Genomic DNA, 19,244 nt, shown 5'->3' on the forward strand with positions numbered 1-19,244 from the left:
CTGAGACTTACAAATCCTCCTTAGTGGGATGGCGTTCAAACGTGCTCATTTTTCTAAACACACGCTCTGAGTCGGCCCCTCAAGAATGTTTTCTGTGCAGAAAATAATCTGTGCATTGTGTCTTCAGTTACAATATCATTCATGGCATTAGTATAACACTCAAAGCAGTCCTTGGATCCAAAATAAGGTCACTCAGAAAACATACGCGCGCACACACACTGATAAACTCTGCACTCACACACATTCTTGGCTCGGGCTGGGCCATTGTGCAGTGGGTGCTGATGCATGCTGTGATTGGGAGAGTGTGTTATCGGTCCAGATCAAGAGGCTCTAATGTCATTAGGGCTGTTGAAGAGCCCACTGGCTTGTCGTCAGCACATTGCTCGTTAGACTGTGTATGACTTCCTGAATAGGAGGGGCTTCTGGGTTTCGCATAGAGCAGCGACCACAAAAGGGTGAACTTAATGAATCTCTAATCAATTACAGTCCCGACAATGATTAAGAACCCATTAAGGATTGTAATCAGACGATCCCTGTTAAGAAACCCATGATGAAAGAGCGTCATCGCTATTTGTTAATTAACTGCAAAACACGGAATAACAAAACAGTAGTTGAAATAGATTTAAATGATAAATAAAGGTTGAGTTGAAGATGACTGTGGCAAACTTTCAAAGGGGTAACAATTCAAGTATGATTATGCGAAGAGTAAAACAGGGCTTTAATGTTTCCCTTTAATCTATATTTAAAAGGAAGCATGCATGCAGGAGTTGATGATTTTGCATTAAGATATAGTAATGTTGTGACATATCAACTTACTCAGAATCAAAAGGAGATATTTTGCTGTAATTACAATAAATGCAGCCAGGAATCCTCCTTCTTAAAGGGTGTTGCTAGGCACTGTCTGACAGCCGCTTTCACAGAATAAATTCAAAGGCTCTAGCCTTTTTTTTTTTTTTTTTTTCACCATTTCCCCCCCAATTCCCTTATTCCCCACTCTAACGAGCAGACAGGAATGCAGGGCCGTTTAGACAAATCAGCTCTCACTTCCATCGGCTGCCGAATGGCACCACCTTAAGTCCCAGCACGTCGTCCTCCTCTTTCTCCATCCATCCGTTTTCCCTTACCTGTACCTCTTCTCCTCCCAGCTCCTCCCTCAGCTCTTTGGTTATTTCATGAGCCAAATTTCTCCCCCCTTCTGCTCTCTTTATCTGTCTTTTGCCTCCCTCACCCTCTCTCTCCAGCTCATCCCTGGTTTCCAGTATCCCTTTCTCCTCTCAACACAGTAATTAATTATGAGTCGTAGTTTGCTCGAAGCTGAAATGACTGTGGATATTTTGCTGCGGTATGAGAAACACTGAAACAAGACACTTCAATGTAGTGTGCTCTGTGTGTTTTGGTTAAAGCGAGTGAAATGGGTTTGCTGCTACCTTTAAGCCAGGATCTGTGCTGTGCTGCTCATCAGTAATTTTGCAAGTGCTCTATCTCACGCTCTCTCAATTGAAGCTCCTCACCGTCACACCAGCATGACCAAAATTACCGTCCAACCTTAGCTTTTCATAGATAACACATAATGAATATTGATTGCCGAGGAGAAATAATTGCATTTTAGAAATGTCAGAGATGCTTGATGTGATTAAGAAATAGTTTGTTACTTAGTTCATCAAACAGAAAGCGGGGGCAAGTTATTATAACTGTTTATCTTATGTAATAATGTCAGCCGATGTAATTTTCAGATGTTTGTTGCAAAATATTAATGAAGTTGTCGGCACGGCATTAACAGCTGCGCGAACACAGGCACCTCTGAGGTTTTAATAATCGCTAATCAAGTCTCACTGAGTTGTGATAAGACTTCACTTCCAACAGGGGTGGCATCCTTAAAGGTCTTTCACATTAGCACCCCTTCTCTTTATCCCACCTCTGTCACTGAGCAATATCCGAGCGTGCCAGTGCCACTTAAGCAGGTAATAAATCAGGAATTATAACACTTCATTTTGCAGATGACAGACTATAGACCTGCAGTCATTATAAACAATATACTCTTACTACAGACGATAACGTTTAGGGTTATGCTTGCATCAAATTTACAGGAATTTATGAGGTTTATGTAAAAAAAAGAAAGAAATAAATGTTCATTTAGAGGATGCATATATACAAAACATGCATGTTACATGTAGTAAGCCAAGCACATCAATCTGACACTTTGGTAGTAGTCAAATGCATATGAAAGCAGCACAGCTTCAGTCTGGTTTCAAACACTGTTTCTTCCTGGCAAGATATTCCAGTAACAAAGACCACAAGAGCCTGAACAGTACCGGGGTCATGAAAATAGGACACGCCAATTAAATAATTAATTATACCTTTACTTTCCTGTTATTACATGCCAAAATGCTTGCTGTGAAAAAGCCTGATCATGCAACATGCAGGCACATTTTGAGTACTCACTCACAATAGATCAGACCTTAAGAAGAGACTGATCTATAGAGAGACTACTGATGCCCTGAGGGAAAGCACGTGTAAATTGTCACCATAATATTTAAACACATTAACAAGGATAGAAATCTAACACTGCTGGTAGAACAAAGCAAATCACAGAAGTGTAAAATAGTCACAACAGCACTAGTGCACACAGCTACACCCCAGATACTACCCTATAGTACTTTAAGGGCAGTAGAGTCAGTCAGACTTAAAATGAAAGTATCTGCTCATTTCCATATGTAAGTCAAGTTCTATAATTCACATCAAATAGGGGCCGCTATCACTGACATCCCATATGCTTTAATCATGCACTCAGACACCAAGACACTGCTGGCATCCATCAGGACAGTGTTTATTTTCAGGTGCTTACAGCTCTTGTGGCACCAGAGAAGAAAAAAAATGAAGAGACTATTACTCCATGACAAAATAACTTCTTAAATCGCCAGTTGACTAAATCGGGTTTCCTAGCTGAGTCGCCGTACAGGATCAGACCTGGCCCAGTTCAGATGTTTACTCATGACAGTTTCTTTCATTCTTTACATTCATACCTCTGTCTCGTTCTCCCTCTAAATCCCGTGTGACCCGCATGCAGCCTCTGCTTTCCTTGTCTTCCTGTCTCTCTGTTCCGGAGCTAAAACAGACTTGACCTCTGAGATTAACTTCTTAGACATGAAAGCTTGATAATTTAGAAGGCTTTGTGGTGATTACACTAAAATGGGGGAAAAAACTGCAGATTTCTTTTCTTCTCTGATCTCTCAATCTGTTTCTGCAGCACTATTTCTTCAAAAACTGGTCTTTCAGGTGTGCTTGCGTATAAGGTGCATGTGTGCTCTGTTGAGCTCGGTGTAAAGGACAAGGAATGAACTACTGGACAAAACAAAATTATTAATCCATCCTATTGTAACCCACAATAGGGGCTGTCTCTCTGCCTCACACACATCGCTGTAGCACCATGCACATCTGTGAGCCTCATCACTTCCGTGGATGATTTGGTTTGCTTAAAGCTCATGGATTACGGCTCTCCCTCATAATCCATGGAAGAAAAGTCTTAAAGATCTCAGCTTCTGGTTTACTACGCACAGCTGGAACAAGGTCAGCTGACTGGCCTATATTGAACTTGTTATTCTCTTTGTTTCTCTCGCTTTATCTCCCAAAAAATGTATCCAGCCCCTGCTGATCTACTAAGCCAAGAGAAAAATCACTGTTATTATGATTAAACGATTACATAGAGTATCATTCTGAAATGATGCTCAAGTTAACCAATAAACATTATTTTTAATTTATACTTGGTGGTCTTCAATAAATAATTAGAACACCCACAATATGAGAGCGGCACAAGCTACCGCCTTACAAATGATCACTGAGTTGAATCAGCGTATTAAAGCCCTAGAATCACAAGCTATGCAACATTGCTAGCTTCAGCTAACATGGCAGTCTGTTATTCAGAATACGGTCACTTTTATGTTAGAGAAGAGTCAAGGTGACTCAAATCAGTGTATGGAATTGCTGCGGTAAACAAACAAAGACATTTGGCTAAAAACTTCTGTGAAGAGATTGTGTTGTTGAGTCTCCTGCATCTGAGTCGGCGTCACCTTTTCTGCCTCACTAGCTCCCTTTCCTCTCTGTGAACCCTGTCCTCGTATTCCCTCTGCTGCTGGACGAGGACAGCCTCATTTTCATCAAAGTCTCTCCTCATGCCAGCCAAAAGCCTGCGTTGGTCCTTGAATGTCTGCTGATGCCTGGGCTTCTTCAGGAGGACTTTAATCCTGTGCTTGCATATCCTACTAAGACTGCTGCTGCGACTTGATTTAGATCCCATCAGATTAGTGGAAAACGGTGCATGTCGGGAAGACACTTTGACTGCCTCAGTGGAAAACTAAATACTACATTCCATTTTAATGGTTTTTTGTGCATCACAGCAAATAGATGTATCTATTAACAGCTCTAAAGTCTGATAGAAACACTGATGTACTGTCATACAAAGGAACTTGTCATCTGTCACATACCTCTGATTCTGTCTCACTCTTGACTTCACAGTTGCTTCAGTTAGAAAGAAAAATATAGCCCTGTCCCCACTCTTCTTCTAGAAACAGCACACGTCATACTTTGTCAGCCTGTTCACATGTCTATCCACCATAAATTACCTAAGTATAGACCTTGTGGAATGGATGGAGAATACTGGGCATGCTAGTGAAGACAGAATGTCTACATCTGCAGAGACTTGCGGCCAAACCATAATGGTCTGGGAAAACTGAAATATTAGCAGTTTGACAGCAAGTGTCAGAAGTGCCCTTCTAGCTGCTGAGATATTCCATTTTTAAACACATTCAGCCAATGGTGCTATACAACTAGTACTACCACAGACCGAGAGGTAGAAGAAGAAACGGTTGATAAATGAGCAGAAGTATAGAAGTGGATGTGTCACTTCCCTAAAATGTCAAAGAGAAAATGAGAAAATCATTATGATAAGGAATTGTGGTGATTAAATAACGTGATATTTAAGCCGCTCTGCAAACTACACATGTTCACTCTTAATTCAGATTATTTCAAAACATGTAACCGCTGTGGGCACATGCATCACACGTGCACATCTGTGATTTTATGTCATTCTTTGACTGTTTTATGAAGAAAGCATGCAGTTTTTACACTACTAAGACTGAGAATTGCATGGTTTAATTGGTAGTAATTGCCAGTAATTGTCAGTAATTGCAAGTAATTGTCAATAATGACAGTGCAGGGTCTCCTTTGGGCTTGTTATTAACATGTTGACAATGTTAATATCTAATTAATGAGTCCAATGATGCATCATGGGAGTCATTCTCGCAAAAGAGTTTATGCACCCTGTGTAGATAAGCGGTTGTTGTTGAGGGTAATGCAAACACTAGCACACAGCTTATATAAGCACCTAGCTAATAAATTTCTCCTGCTATGCTGTAGCTCGTTGAACTATGAGAGCTCAAATAAGGATAATTTAAAGAGTGTAAACTAGAAGGACGGTGGCGCTAATACCCTAGACACTAAGAATGATCTGAAAACTAGATGCAATGCTCATTAAAAGGGTTAATTCGGACATTTTAAAGTAATATTCCAAAGTATTTCAAAGAGTATGCAAAATAGACATAACTATGGGTGATTTCAAATTTGCTTTTGCACCATTACAAAATAGAATATCAACCAAAATCTAATGTTTCAACATGACTGAGGCATATAAACAGTTAAACGTGCAAAGGTGTGTGCGAATATGAAGAATGTGCAGCATACACAAAATCCCTCCTGCTGCAGGATCCCTAGGGCATTTTGCAGTATCATCTTCCCACTTACAGTAACATGACTTAACATGTCTTAAAACTTGTTTAGCGAAAAATGATCAAAACTTAGAAAGATAACAGCTTTCTTCTACGTCTTGTGTCATTATTTGTTGGATTAGATTGTGTAGTGACCCAGGACTCCACACACAAAGAGAATCATTGCTGCCAAGAAGTTTTAAAAAGGTGGCCCCACATCAATAGTTTTGTTACACAGGACTTGTGTTGTCAACTTTTAACCATCCACTGGGATCAGGTTTCACAAAGCAGGAATACTCACTTTCAAGGGCCGGGCTTATTGGCTGCCAAAATAGACGCTGAAGGAAGCACAGCTCTTAAACACAGATGCAGGACTATTTACAAATCCACCAGCTGACATAACTTAGAATATGTCTGCAAAGAGCTGCTGGTCCCTAGTATAACTTATTCGTCTGCTGATATCAGTATCAGCATATATGTTGTCCAATATTCGGTGATATGAAAACTTTTTACAGATAAAATGCAGAAAAAGCAGCCACAGTTTGCCCAGTAGAGCTGCTCCAGCTCAGTGGTTAACTACTCTTGGCACAAGAGTGCAAAGTGTGCATCAGAACTGACAGACAGTGGTGTTCAGCCAGGTGGTGTGTACATTGCTATGAATTTACATTAAAAAAAATTCTTCAGCTGAGATATGTGTGAGCGCCATCACAACAACTAAGATGTGGGTAAACTGAGTTTAGGCAGGTTTACACTTCATTACATGCCTTTCCACAACCACTCCCTTCCCACTGCATGGTTCCTCTTAAACTTTCCTTCTCCCTTTAACTCCATCTTTCAAAGCCTACGGCATAAACACATCAGACAAGCTTTCTAGGCAGCCATCGTTCACAGTGGCAAGTGAGAGGATGCAAATTATTATCCAGCGTGTTACCCCTCTCTCTTCCTCCCTCTCATCCTCCCTTGCTTTCGTCTTTTCCCTGCTTGTCATGGCCATTTTTATACTTTGATTTTCTGAAAGCTTTACCTCATCTCATTGCTTTTTCCCAGAGACATGAAGAAAACCCTCTTACACACGCCGACTTACACATGGACAGAGACACACCACATAACTATCTGGTTGCCAGATTTGCCGGTGGGCCCAGAACAACCCAATCAAAGCTCAGCTGGAAGGACTGCCATGACAATGCATAACGGATGGACAAAAAAAGAAGGGGGAGGGAGAGATGAAAACCTTGTGCTTTCTCCACAGTTACGTTTGCGGACTCGCAGAGAGAGGGGACAGCCTTTTTTTGAGCCAACAGAGGGAAAAAGTGAGAGGGAGAATAGCTTGATGCAATACAACAAAGTGGCTAACCTTTCCTCTGCTAGTCTGTCAACTGGGGATTTGGAGCATTATGTCTACAGGAACTCCCAGTGCTCTGTGTGGGAGGTGGCAAAAAGGAGATGTGTGCTCAGTACTGAAAGGCTCTATATGCTCCAAATCAGCCACAGAATTAAAACCAGACAGGTGAAGTGAAGAACATTGATTATCTTGTTACAGTGGCACCTGCCAAACTGTGGGATATATTAGGCAGCAAGTGAACAGTCAACTCTTGAAGTCAATGTGTTAGAAAAAGGAAAAATAGGTAAGTATGAGGATCTGAGCAACTCTGAGGGGCAAAGTGTGATGATTTGCTGCCTCAGTCACCGCATCTCTAAAACAGCAGGTTTTGTTTTCTGCAGTGGTTAGTACCTAGCAAAAATAGCTGAACCAAAAACAACTGGTTAAAATTTAAATATAGCTCATTTACGCATGTATGGATAGGAGGCTTGTCCTCGTCATCATGCACATAGTGACTCCTGTTCACCGCCTACAAATTCTACACTGGCCATGTAAGCAAAAGAACTGAACCATGGATCAAAACACATTTTTTATGTCATGTGGAAAGCCACAGGTGGGTGTATCATTTCCTTGGAAAAAAACAGCAGCAGGATGCAATATGAAAAGAAAGGAAAGCCAGCAGAGATCGTATCATGCCCTGGGCAAGGTTTAGCTGAGAAACCTTGGGCCTTGACCATCATGTGGAGTTTGACATGTACCACTGACCTAAACATTGTTGCACACCATGTACATTGCTTTTTGTTAAAGGTATTCCCTGATGACAAAGGTATACCCGGCAATATCCACCATCTCAGTCAGCAGTTTGTTTCCAGCTGAGCCCTATTTTCCCTACTCTCTTAGCACTACCTTGAAGCTTACCAAAAGTTGTTTCCAGTGTGTCAATCATTTTTCTAACTAATCAATAAAAGATAGCTGCAGCCCTTTGGTCCATTCTGCTCAAGATAGAAGGATGGAAAAAAAAATACCTAAGGGTATGACAAGTGCCAGACTACAAACACTCCAGCAGCCACTAACAAGACTCAGCCAAACCAATCAATATCTACAGTGACACAGTCATCACTGGTTAGAATATCAACAAGCATCAATGATCTTCCCTCCACTTCCGATTAATATATTAAGAGATGATGTTCCATCTCCTTTTGGTGTCATATGAAAGGTAAGAAGCCCAGAGAATCAACAATCCGTGTCTCTTTAATGCCGCTTACCATTTTTCAAGGTAAGCACACGAGTAATTACAATTGCTGTGAAGGGGTTCTCAGTTGACAAATCATGTTGCCATAGGAACAGTTGTGTGGGTAGCAGGTAAGAACGGTGTGAGTAACTATAGGGGAAAGATTTAACAGGACCTCCTTTCACTGAGCTCCAGCATGCAGAAAGATTTCATTAAATCAGTTAATGATCATCAGTCCCACCAATATCACAGGGAAAGCGTGACAACGAGGAAAGTAAACCAAACAGATAATTATCAGATAAATAGGACATGCACCTCACCTCAGCTAAGTTTCACATTCTGATGCAATCGTCACTTTTCGGAAAAGTTTAATCAAAGCGATCAATACGATCACGCCGAAAGTCAGAGACTTAAAGGAATGACAAAGGAAAAGGGTTTTATTCCAGGAGAGCAACAAATTGTTCATCACAGCGGTTGGCGAGAGTTGGGCCTTGGCTAAGAGTCAATCACTGCATTTGCACAGACACGAGCCATTCCAAATCCCATCAGCAGAAGAAAATAAAATATACTCAAGGAAGGCAAAATCCCAAACTCAAAAGGGAGTAGCACACAGAGAGAAGAATAACACAAAACCCAATGTAAGCCTTGTTAAGTCTCTCCTTAATATCCCCAACATTATGCTGCTAGTCTATGATATATCCTGGGGGGAGGGGGAGACAGAATAAGGTGGGTGATGCAGGGGAGGGTATTACAGTAAAGTAGATCCTCCCTTCAGCCTTCTGGCTATAGAACAGCAGGGGTCCTTTCTGAACCCGCTGTTTCACAATTACTGTGGTGACGCTGAATACTGATGCCCCCTGACACCGCCGACACTCACAGCAGACAGGAAGTGAGAGAGAGAGGGTACAAGAAAGAGCGGAACAGAGAGTGTGTGGGGGTGACAAGAATGGCGAGACATATTAACTTTAAATACTCCGGTCATCTCAACAAATGTATAGTAATACTGCTTTCTGTGTACTTTACTGCAGCACTTCATTGCCGCAGAGTCTTTTTTGGATACCAGAAAGAAAAATATTGCTGAATTTCCAGCACTGAAAGGCATTCTGGTCCAAAGACATTGCCACTCGCCTTGGCGCGGTAGGCTGCTCGCAGGCTTGGCAGACTCAAGTAGCTTAGAGCAATACAGACTGATTTGACAGGCACACAAGAGGCGGTGCGAATTCAAACAAGAGAACCAATCAAGGACAATGCTCAAAATTTGATCGCATACTGGCAAATGAGTGCTGCCCGTCTAGATGTGGATTTGCCTTTATGAAATTGTACCCTGGATTGTGTTGCACTTAAATTTTCCTCAAAAGCTTGTTGACCCATGTTGTCCGGAAATATTCCAAAGGAAGGCACTACTGCGAAAAAGTAGCAGAGCGACTATTTAGTCAAAAGATACGCCTTTGTGGAAAACAGCATATTCAGAAGTGAATTTCTAATCGCTACCATTTTTATAAAATTCCATTCTAAGAAATGTAACTGATTACAATTGCATGTTTTGTCTAGTTTATTTACATAACTCTGTTCCATAAGTTATGTACTCCAAGATTTACCAAACATGCATTTACCAAAAAGCTGGAAGAAATATTTGTCTACTTCTCATTACTAAAAAAAAGCTAACACTTTAACTGCTCACATCCCAAAAGAAACCGCTGACCTCTTTTAGTACCTAGCACAGTAAGCAGGGATTCTCTTTTCAAGCTGAAATGTTAACTTTTCTAAAGAACAGCACTTATTGAGGTCAATCCAGAGCTATGATAGCAATAAAGTCAAAGCGGAGTAGGGACAAGAGTGTCAAGCACAAACATGCTACCAATAACCTTTGCTACAACAAACTGACAGCCCTGCTGTTGCTCGAGAGGATGATCCAACGAACTCAAACAATATACTTGAAATCTGGCTTATAAAAAAAACATACTATAAAAGCATAGTTTCTTATTGCATGCTCACTTAAAACAAAACTTGTTATTCAAAGAACTGAATAATGAGACCAAATTTCATATGTTGACTGGGTTGCATGAAAAATATTGAGAAGGTTTTGTCAAAAATCGATTAATAGAACATGCGTACATGCTTGCACGCCCATTCTTCCAACAGGCATGATTAAAACACCATTAGGTGCCTAATCCTTGCGTGGACTTAAGGCGTCAGTGAAGGAGTAAATGAGAGATAGCTAAAGAAAAAAAATGCCCTAAGACCGTCTGCAATTTTCTCATCATTTCATGCATCTGAAACAAAACTAATTTACTGCTTGTCATGCTCGGCTTGGCACACACAGGCATAAGAGCCAATATGCCACAGCGTGTCATCTGCTGCTGCATCAAAGAGAGCTGTTTATACATCAGACTCACGGCTCCATATGAATCATAGAGACCTGGGAGAAACGCTTAATATGGTCTTATCAAAAGGAGCAGTCTGGCAAACCCACTGATACGTCGGTGACTTTCCACATCTCCCCGATTCTCATCTAAAACAACATCCCATGTCTCCTTCTCGGTTTATATCCTTCTTCATAGGTCATTCCAATGACACAACAGTCTGGATTTTTTTTCTGCCCATCCCTACACACAAATACACAAAGATAAAGTTATGTGCTTGGGAGCTTAGAGTGTGGCAGAAAGATATGGGAGGAGAGTGCTAGAGGCAGAAACCATAGGAGAGAGGGAAGAATTGAGTAATAAGATGAAAGAAAGCATGATAGAAGCCTGGAAGGAGAATATAAAAAGTGGTGCGACTGTGATACAGTAGCGTGTACATGGATTGGGGTCCATTATAAAAGCATGCGACGCCTTAATAGGACTCTGTGGCCAAGATGCTGACTACGGTATGTGTCTACATACACACATGCACTCATATGTTCTTCTTCCGCATATGACGGCTAAACTATTCAGAGGAGAACAAAGGTTCTCATTAAACTGGACGCGGTGACATGTATTGATTTCTCCCCACAGAATTCACAGCACCTATTGTTTGGAGATCCTCACTTGATATCTCTGCTGTCATTGCTGTGCAAACATCAATATGCACCTCTTTGGTGCATTAAAAAAAAAAGGGGTTAATTACATACTTGTAAGCAATTATTCCCTTAATGTAGCATAGAATCTACGCACCCCCTCTAAATTGGAATTTAGATTAAAGCCATCAGGCCGTCAGTCAGAGATGGCATCTTTTTAAGTGTCAACTAAAACCCAATCACACATTGCATACCAGATTTTAAGCTTACTCCAAGGTCATGTCCATACAGACAAGATAACAAAGATGGGTTTTATGCATCAATGGAATGATAATTCAAAGTGTAACACCATGTATTGCGCTCATCCTGAACAAAGAAAAAGGTTATCACGCTCCAATAAGCCAAGAGAATCCAACTTTGATCAAGTAAGAAGGGATTAATAGACACCGAAAATATTTCTTCCAATTTTATACTATCCCTGCCGCTCTTGTTAAAGAAACATGTCTCCGACTGTCCTAAAATATGGGAGACAGATTATAGTGGGGAGAACAGTTGGTGACACGGAAATACAATTTGCAATCTCCTCGGTGGTGTTTGGTGGCATGAGAGAGGAGGGAGTCTAATTGGACACAAGCCTGTGTCTGGTAGTCCTGTCGCAGCCCACAGGGTTGTAAGTGTGTATGAGTGAGTGAGTGCGACGGAAAGAGAGAGAGAGAGACATGGAGTGAGAAAGAGAGCAACAGAAAAAGAACAAGAACAAACAGAGAGCTCCATTCAGGTCCAATCCACAGACACATCATTCAGTCTGACATGACGATACGTCTCTGTGACCCGAGTATTCATATAGGACCTCGCCAGCCAGTCACAGATGCATCATTCACACCCACACAGAGACACACAAGCACACTTCCGCTGGGTCTTGCCTACACTGCTACCAGGCATTTATATCGCTACAGCAAATCTTACTAAGAGTTCCCACTCATATTCATTCACAATTTCCCCCCCTGACACGGACACATTGCAAAGATTTTCTATGGAGCTTATTCTCGCAAGCGGACCACTACCAAAATGCAATGAGCGTCTTTTACTGCCAAGGTTGGAGTGAGAGTTTATCCATTAGCAAGCCATAATATTGACAAGGCCGTGCTCTCCGGGTCCAAACCCCGGCCCTCTAGCCGTAACACTGGCCGACAGACAGGGGGTTGTATGTCAATATGAGGTGCTTACAGGCAGATAAAGGGTGCTGCTTCAATTCCTATAGGCAGGCCTTGATGGACAGCACGTAGAGAGAGAGGGAAACAGACGGGAAGGGAAGGAATGAGAATGAGTGCTCTGAGAGCTAAGAATTTAGGACTGAGCTGGAATTTGGCTGAAGGGCAAGGAGGCTGAACACAGATGACTCTCAAATTGCTCAGGGATCAAATATTTTTTTGCCTTAAGACCTTGACAGCAGCTGAGCACACAGACAATTTGAGTAAAAAACGGGAACATTCAGAAACAAGATAGATGTGCATATTCTGAATGCATGTTTTGGGGAAACAAAACACAGAAGGCTGTCTACCAGCCTAAATCACAAAGTGCAGAAGAAAAAGCTGAATGCATTTTTCCTGTATGCATGTTGCTGTTTACTACCTCACCACCACAGATAGTTAAAACACCAGTTAGTGGACGACTAATCAGTAAAGAGACATATTTTTGTATTCATTTGCTTTAATTAGTAGTTAAAGAACCGGGTGAACTCTGATGCCAATGTTGCCCTCTTTGCAAAATGTACGAAATTCAGTCACTTCTTTACCTTCCAAACCTACAGCACATCTAAGCAAATGTCATGAAACATTGTGTATAACAACTATTTCACTATTTCACAGTCACTTATTCAACTTGCAATAACACATGATTCACTGTAGGAACTGAGACAAAATCAAAATTAATGCCAGCATCAGCCATGTACTGGGGCTCAATCAATCCACTTAATCCTATGAGCCACACTGCCCCTCATGGATTGTAAAGCACATAGCCTCGTCCCTTCAGCCATGCTCTTGCACTGAACAAGCATGAGACTTTTGGTGAGCTCATCAAAAACACAACTAGAAGTACAATTTTGCGAGATATTTGTGTAAAAACGCTGGCGCACTCCTTTACATTAGGATAATATCAAGTAGGGACCTGAAGGGCAACATTGAATTGATGCTTTGAGTGTGGAGAGAGCAGGTGGATAGAGGGAGGGGGAAACCAGTAGAGGAGCTCAGAGTGCTCACTGTGGATGCTGTACTACGAATCTGCATTTTTGGTTGGCTGCAGAAGCTGCTTTCCATGCATGAGGTGCAATGGAGGGTGGGAGGAAGGAGAAAGCAGTGGAGAAGGAGATGGATGGAGGAGACTGAAGAGCTGCATCATACCACAGGGCAGAGTTTGCTTAAATCTCTAGAAATCGCTTCAAGTGACCCACAACAAGGCTGAGCCAACGGGGATGATTTACCCTGTGTACAACCAAAATCTAGACTAAGTCCAATGTGCTGACAGCAAAGTGCCACAAGCTGCTCTTATCAGAATTACATGCATTATTTCAAGACGCTGAATATCTTTAAGTGATGACAGAAAAATTGCTCATCACTCTATCACTCACTTTGTTGCATGTGACTTAGGAAAAGTGGAAGCATGAGAAAAATCTATCCTTGTGGATTATTGTTTGAATCTTCTCTCGGCAGGTCAATCAGCACTCCAGACAGCCACAGCTGGGTTTATAAGCTACTCAACATAAAAAGGCTTGAATATCATTTAAGCGAATAGAAGTGCCTGTGGCAAAGGCAACAGTGTCATAAATGCGCCTTTCGTGTCTTCTTTTGTTACGACATCAAAGCAATTGAAATGATCCCTTAATCCTTTTTTTAAGTTTAGCCCTAAATCATACCCGTAGTGTGCTCCGACATGAAAATGAAAGTGCTAACATAAAATCCAAGCCTTAAGATAAAGTTACATTAAACTGAGTAGCCTGCTACCAGAGAGACCAAATGCCGTATAGTCAGGTTTTTCGTCTCAACTGAAAGTGAAGTACATCCCGCAGTGGTCTATCCACATCGGTCAAGTTCAAAAGCCTTCAGGCTTCCTTGACCGACCCTACGACCGTGGATCCGCACGGGGAGAAATGTCCCAGTGTTCAGTTTGAGGCACATTAACGTGGGCTTTCCTGCAGGCTGAGATAGCTGACAAACCGTAGATAGTCTTAAGAAAAAAGAAAAAAAAACGCCAGCAAAGCGCAATTAAACGAACAAAATAACTAAACATTGTGATATGCACATGCTGTATTGTGCCACAGTGACACTGTTTAGAAAAGTTCTTTAGCAGCGTGCTTGAACAGTGTCAGGCTGCATGCACTCAGCCCTGCGTGGAAACCTAAAATAATAGGAAATATTCCAATACTGCACGGTTTAAATAACTTTTTGAAAGAACTATGACGGAAATTTTTGAGAAAGATGTTAACTTTTTGTTAAGGCCACAGAAATGAATAAATACCATATTTAATAAAACATCGGGTAGTTTTCCATTTCCATCTTTGCATTTCGTAAAGCTCAGCCACCTCCGATATCTTAATTTTGGTCCAGGAGTCTGAACGCCACTACATACCAGTCCTACGCATTGCTTCATCCTCCGAAGACACTGCGTAAAATCGACGCGGAATCCCCGACAAATAATACAGTTTTGAACCGTCATAGTTACCGAGTCGTGGGAACTAAGAGCAACGAGCACAATTTGGGCACGCACCTCTCCGTGGCTCACATGGGATGAAGGGTACGAATAGCCAATGAAAACGGAGGAAACTCGGTCAACTTGAGGTCCCAAGTTAAAACAAATTGCAGAATTTGTTGGGGGGTTGTCCTACAATTCTTCCTCGGGGCTATAATGAGACGATCCAAATGGATTTTAAAAACAAAATCCGGCCGATCATCGGAGTGCGCAGAGCGGGCATGGCGCAGCTAGAACAGGTGCAACACGCCTCTCGTCACCTGGCTGGTGCAGTGGGGAACCTCAAACCCCAAACCCGGCTATGATGCCCACCACAGACTGCAAATATAAGTCCCGGTTGTGGGAACTAACGCAGTGACAAGCCTCGTTCCTTACCTGTAATCTATGCAGATATCATTCACAGCCGCATCGACACTGCGGATAAGAGGCACGTCCAGAGCAATCCCAACTCCTTCTACTCTTCCCCCCTTCCCCTCACAAAAAAATTGAAATGCTTAGAGTAATGTTATATCCTGATCAGACGGCTTGTCCACTTTAAATCCCTGGTAAAGGTGTAGTTAGAAGCGATTCCTGCACGGGAGAAAGAAACAGCAGCAGACTTCCAGCAGCATCCCCGATCAGCAGGACTCTACTAAGCCTCTCAGAGTGTTCTGAAACCCGGGAGCCGCACCTCCCATCTCCCGGCGAGGACGCACTTGGTATGCCGTTGGAAAAGCCGCTGCGCCGTATGGGATACCGCAGGAGGCTGTGCTTGTGTGCGCGTATGTGTGCGTGTAAATGCGTGCAGAGAACGTGTGTGTATAGATGTGACTCAGTGCGGTGCTCCTGCTCAACTGAGGTGCTAAGGGTGCTGCAGCGGAGTGCGAGAGAGAGAGAGAGCGGGAGGGAAAGAGAGAGAGAGAGAGAGACAGAGAGAGAGAGAAGTAGGCTGCTGCTTCGGAGTTTGCAGCTTCACAGCGAATCTCCAAGCCGGGAGGGACTTAGTGCACGGAGCTTCGCCCGCTGTAAAAGACGACTGTTTTCACCAAGGTTCATGACTTGCCTGCAGTAACCTCTCAGATTGGAGGCGAAGTGCGGACTGTTTTCTTTACATTTTAAGACCTTGGCAACTAGGTCTACATTAATAACACCGAGTGCGTAAAGCCTACAAATAAAAGCACACGTTATCGCGATCATCAATATGAGACTATAGGAAGTGAGACAACTCCCCATATGGGGTCCTGTGTAGTTGCTTTGTACGCGTCAGCATCTCTAAACAAGAAGAAAAAAGTACATTTCCTATCTTAAGAGATAAGCAATTCGAAAGGTATATTTTCCACCTAAGAGAATAAAATAAAATAAATCTGGTAGGATGTGGGATTAAATGGAGCCCGTGCCTTGTTAAAATAGAGGTTTATACAGTTAGGTATGGGTCCCGCAGCCAGCAGACGGTTTATGTAATGCATTCATCCCGTTGAGAATGGGATTTGGCAATGCCAAAGGGGAATTTAACACAAATACGCTACAATACCGGGGTGAAATGATCAGATCATCGGATTTGAATACCTAATCGCAGGATCATTTAAAGATAAAGATTAGGCAACACAGCAACATAATTACGAATCCTGCATAGATGTGGGGGATTAGAATCTGCATTTTTCTGTTCATTGATGATCTTTAAACGTGCCTCAGGAGCCCCCCCCAATACGTTTTAAGCCATTAATATTCGAAAAGCCTAATTATGTAATCAGGTCTTTAAAGAAATAAGCAGCGTGGGTGCTGGAATAATGCATTTTTCCATAAAATAGCTTCCTTATGTTCATATAGAGACAATTCACAAGAAATCCATCATCATCATCATCGACTGAATTTTGCACACTGGGGACCTGCTCAGGCTTCTTTCAATTAATATTTCCAGTTCAAAGATAACTTTTAAAATGTTCCCCGGTGGTCTTAAATATTAGAATTTGATTTGATCTGGCAAAAATCATAATGAAGACGAGCGCTAGCTATTCAAAGAACTTGTGAAGAGTAAAGATTCGTTTCCATGGCATGCATCCTTGTTTAATGTCTAATCCTGTGGTGTGCGTTTAGAGGTCTTATAGAGCGGTTTGGCGCCTGCTGCAGCATCCTCTCCCCCTTTGCCTCATCTCCCTCCCTGCCTCCGTGCTCTCGCTTCCAAGAGAGGTCCCTTGCTTTGAAACACTGCATCAGAGCCCCACCTACAGGCCAAAGAAACTTTACAGCCACAGCCACTGACGGTGACAAACACAAATGAAGGCTGTAAGTGCTTCAGCGACTCTGCAACGGTCTGTGGCCATTTGTGACTGTTGTTTGCGGCAGCGTTTTTAATCTTTAAAAAAAAAAGTTGTACCAGAACATTAACGTGGCACGAATGTAACACAAACATCCCAGAAAACTACATTATAATGATCTACTACCTAAGAACGTCATTTATTCCTGCCTGTAAATTAAGCAAGCGGAAACAGAAGCACGGCACATCTACTGTAGAGAGTCAACGCAGAATTACAGCATTACGGTGGCAGTATTACAACACTAAACATGTTAGGCTGAGCAGATAGAGCAATTTAAACAGTCATGCAGGATTAGTAATAACTGCTTCATATAGTCTTGATCTTTACTCTCACCCAAACTTCTGCCTTACTGCGGGGAAAAGAAAAATGTGCATATTGGGACATTCTTTGCTCTGTGTGTAGCTGCTTCTCCTGCTGGTGCTGCTGGTGGGGGAGGGGTGACTGATGGCAATCAGCAAAACTGGCAACACCTGGGCCCGGTGTGCCACCCCTCCTGTAGCTTGTGTTGGTGGGGCGCTCTTTCCCATTAACAGACAGCCCGTATTCACTGGTGATTTTCGACTAGGAGAGCCACATCCTTCATGAGGAAACTGAAAGCATAATGCCAGAGTAAAGCTTTGAAAGTTAAAACCGGTTTATCTGATTTTAAATGCTCTCACAATAATCAGTTGGATTTGTGTATTGACAGAAACACTGCCCCAACCTTTATGGCAAACAAGGTAGACACACACAGCTGAGCCAATTAATAGTTTTAAACTGCCAATGACAGGTGTAGTCGGTAAATTCGGTGGTGCAGGTAAGTGGATGAGTAGAAAATTGTATGCAATCTTGTATGGAGCAATAACCGAACCAAATAACAGGCAGAAGATTAAAGGCTTCAGTGTTGAACCAGATGGGAATACAAGGTTTAACACATTCAATGCAATTAACCCTGACATCCATTCGTTTCAAAGTCTTTTTGACTTTTTCCAAGAGTTTGAATACACTTATCAGAATCTGTGGCCAGATGCACCATAGTTTTGTGCTTTGTACGTCCTAAATTTGCTGTAACAGGTTAAAATTTCTTGAAAAGTTAAAAATCAATACAAAAAGAGGAAAAAAAATGGTTTATTTAAAAAAAACTGTGATTTTAGATTCAAGAATTCAGCAATACCTCAGAGGAAAAGTTACCCCTTGTAAATCATTTTAAGCAATAAAACCAACCATGTCTTTGTTTTGCTGGGTGGTGATGGTTTACAAAAAAATCTCTTTGAAAAGCAGCGGATTTGAAAATGTGTTCATTTGTAATACTTCGGTCTTCATGTCAGATTTTGAGGTCATTTAGAGGATGAAAAGCATAGATACTGACATACCTATTGGCCACATTTAATTATTCAGTACGAGCAAGGCTAAATCAACAGTCTGTGGAGCTCAATAATGAGATAACTTTCAAAGCACAGCAAATCAATAGTGCTGCAATCTACAGTGACAATAGTCATTCTGTGAAAGGGTCAGGATCGTGTGACCTTCTGAAATTAATGTAAAGGGCAATGGTCTGTGTTCAGATCAAACATGCTGGGATCAAATGATAATAGGGTTGTAATTATTATTTTTTTATCATAGGAGTGCAATCATTTCTGTGTTCTGCATGTCCATATACATATTGATTAAACCCAAGGACATATTTGTCTTGACAGCTTAAATATACAGGGGGTTTTTCAATAAATGACAGACATGCGTAAAGTAAAATATTGTAATATCTACAGTTTTCCCTGAAAGCAAACTGGTGCTGGCAATTCTTGTGCATTTGCTTATGAGACTTTAGCTAGCTCAGAGCTAAATAACAAAATAAGTTTACATTTATTGGTTGCCTTGAGATTATTGTCCAAACAATATTTGTTTGCTTTGAGCAATGTTG

The 19,244-nt window shown here is 41.8% G+C and overlaps 1 protein-coding gene across 3 annotated transcripts in view; it reads right to left on the bottom strand.

The window, feature by feature from the left end:
- Positions 1 to 17,762, bottom strand: part of plxna4 (plexin A4) — a 238,495-nt gene extending 220,733 nt beyond the window's left edge. The window contains exon 1 of one of the 3 annotated variants that reach the window (XM_031726553.2): positions 17,681 to 17,762. Coding sequence is in view for 1 of the 3 variants with exons in the window: in XM_039601057.1 (XP_039456991.1) it covers positions 14,934 to 14,946 (13 nt within the window). In the remaining 2 variants the exon portion in view is untranslated. Of the gene's footprint in view, positions 1 to 14,933; positions 14,987 to 15,428; positions 15,868 to 17,680 lie in introns of those variants that run through there. The other 2 variants (XM_039601058.1, XM_039601057.1) reach the window with 2 other exon arrangements.
- Between the last annotated feature and the right edge of the window lie 1,482 nt (positions 17,763 to 19,244).

The sequence above is a fragment of the Oreochromis aureus genome, linkage group 17 (genome assembly GCF_013358895.1).
Source record: "Oreochromis aureus strain Israel breed Guangdong linkage group 17, ZZ_aureus, whole genome shotgun sequence".
Classification (NCBI taxonomy): Eukaryota; Metazoa; Chordata; class Actinopteri; order Cichliformes; family Cichlidae; genus Oreochromis; species Oreochromis aureus.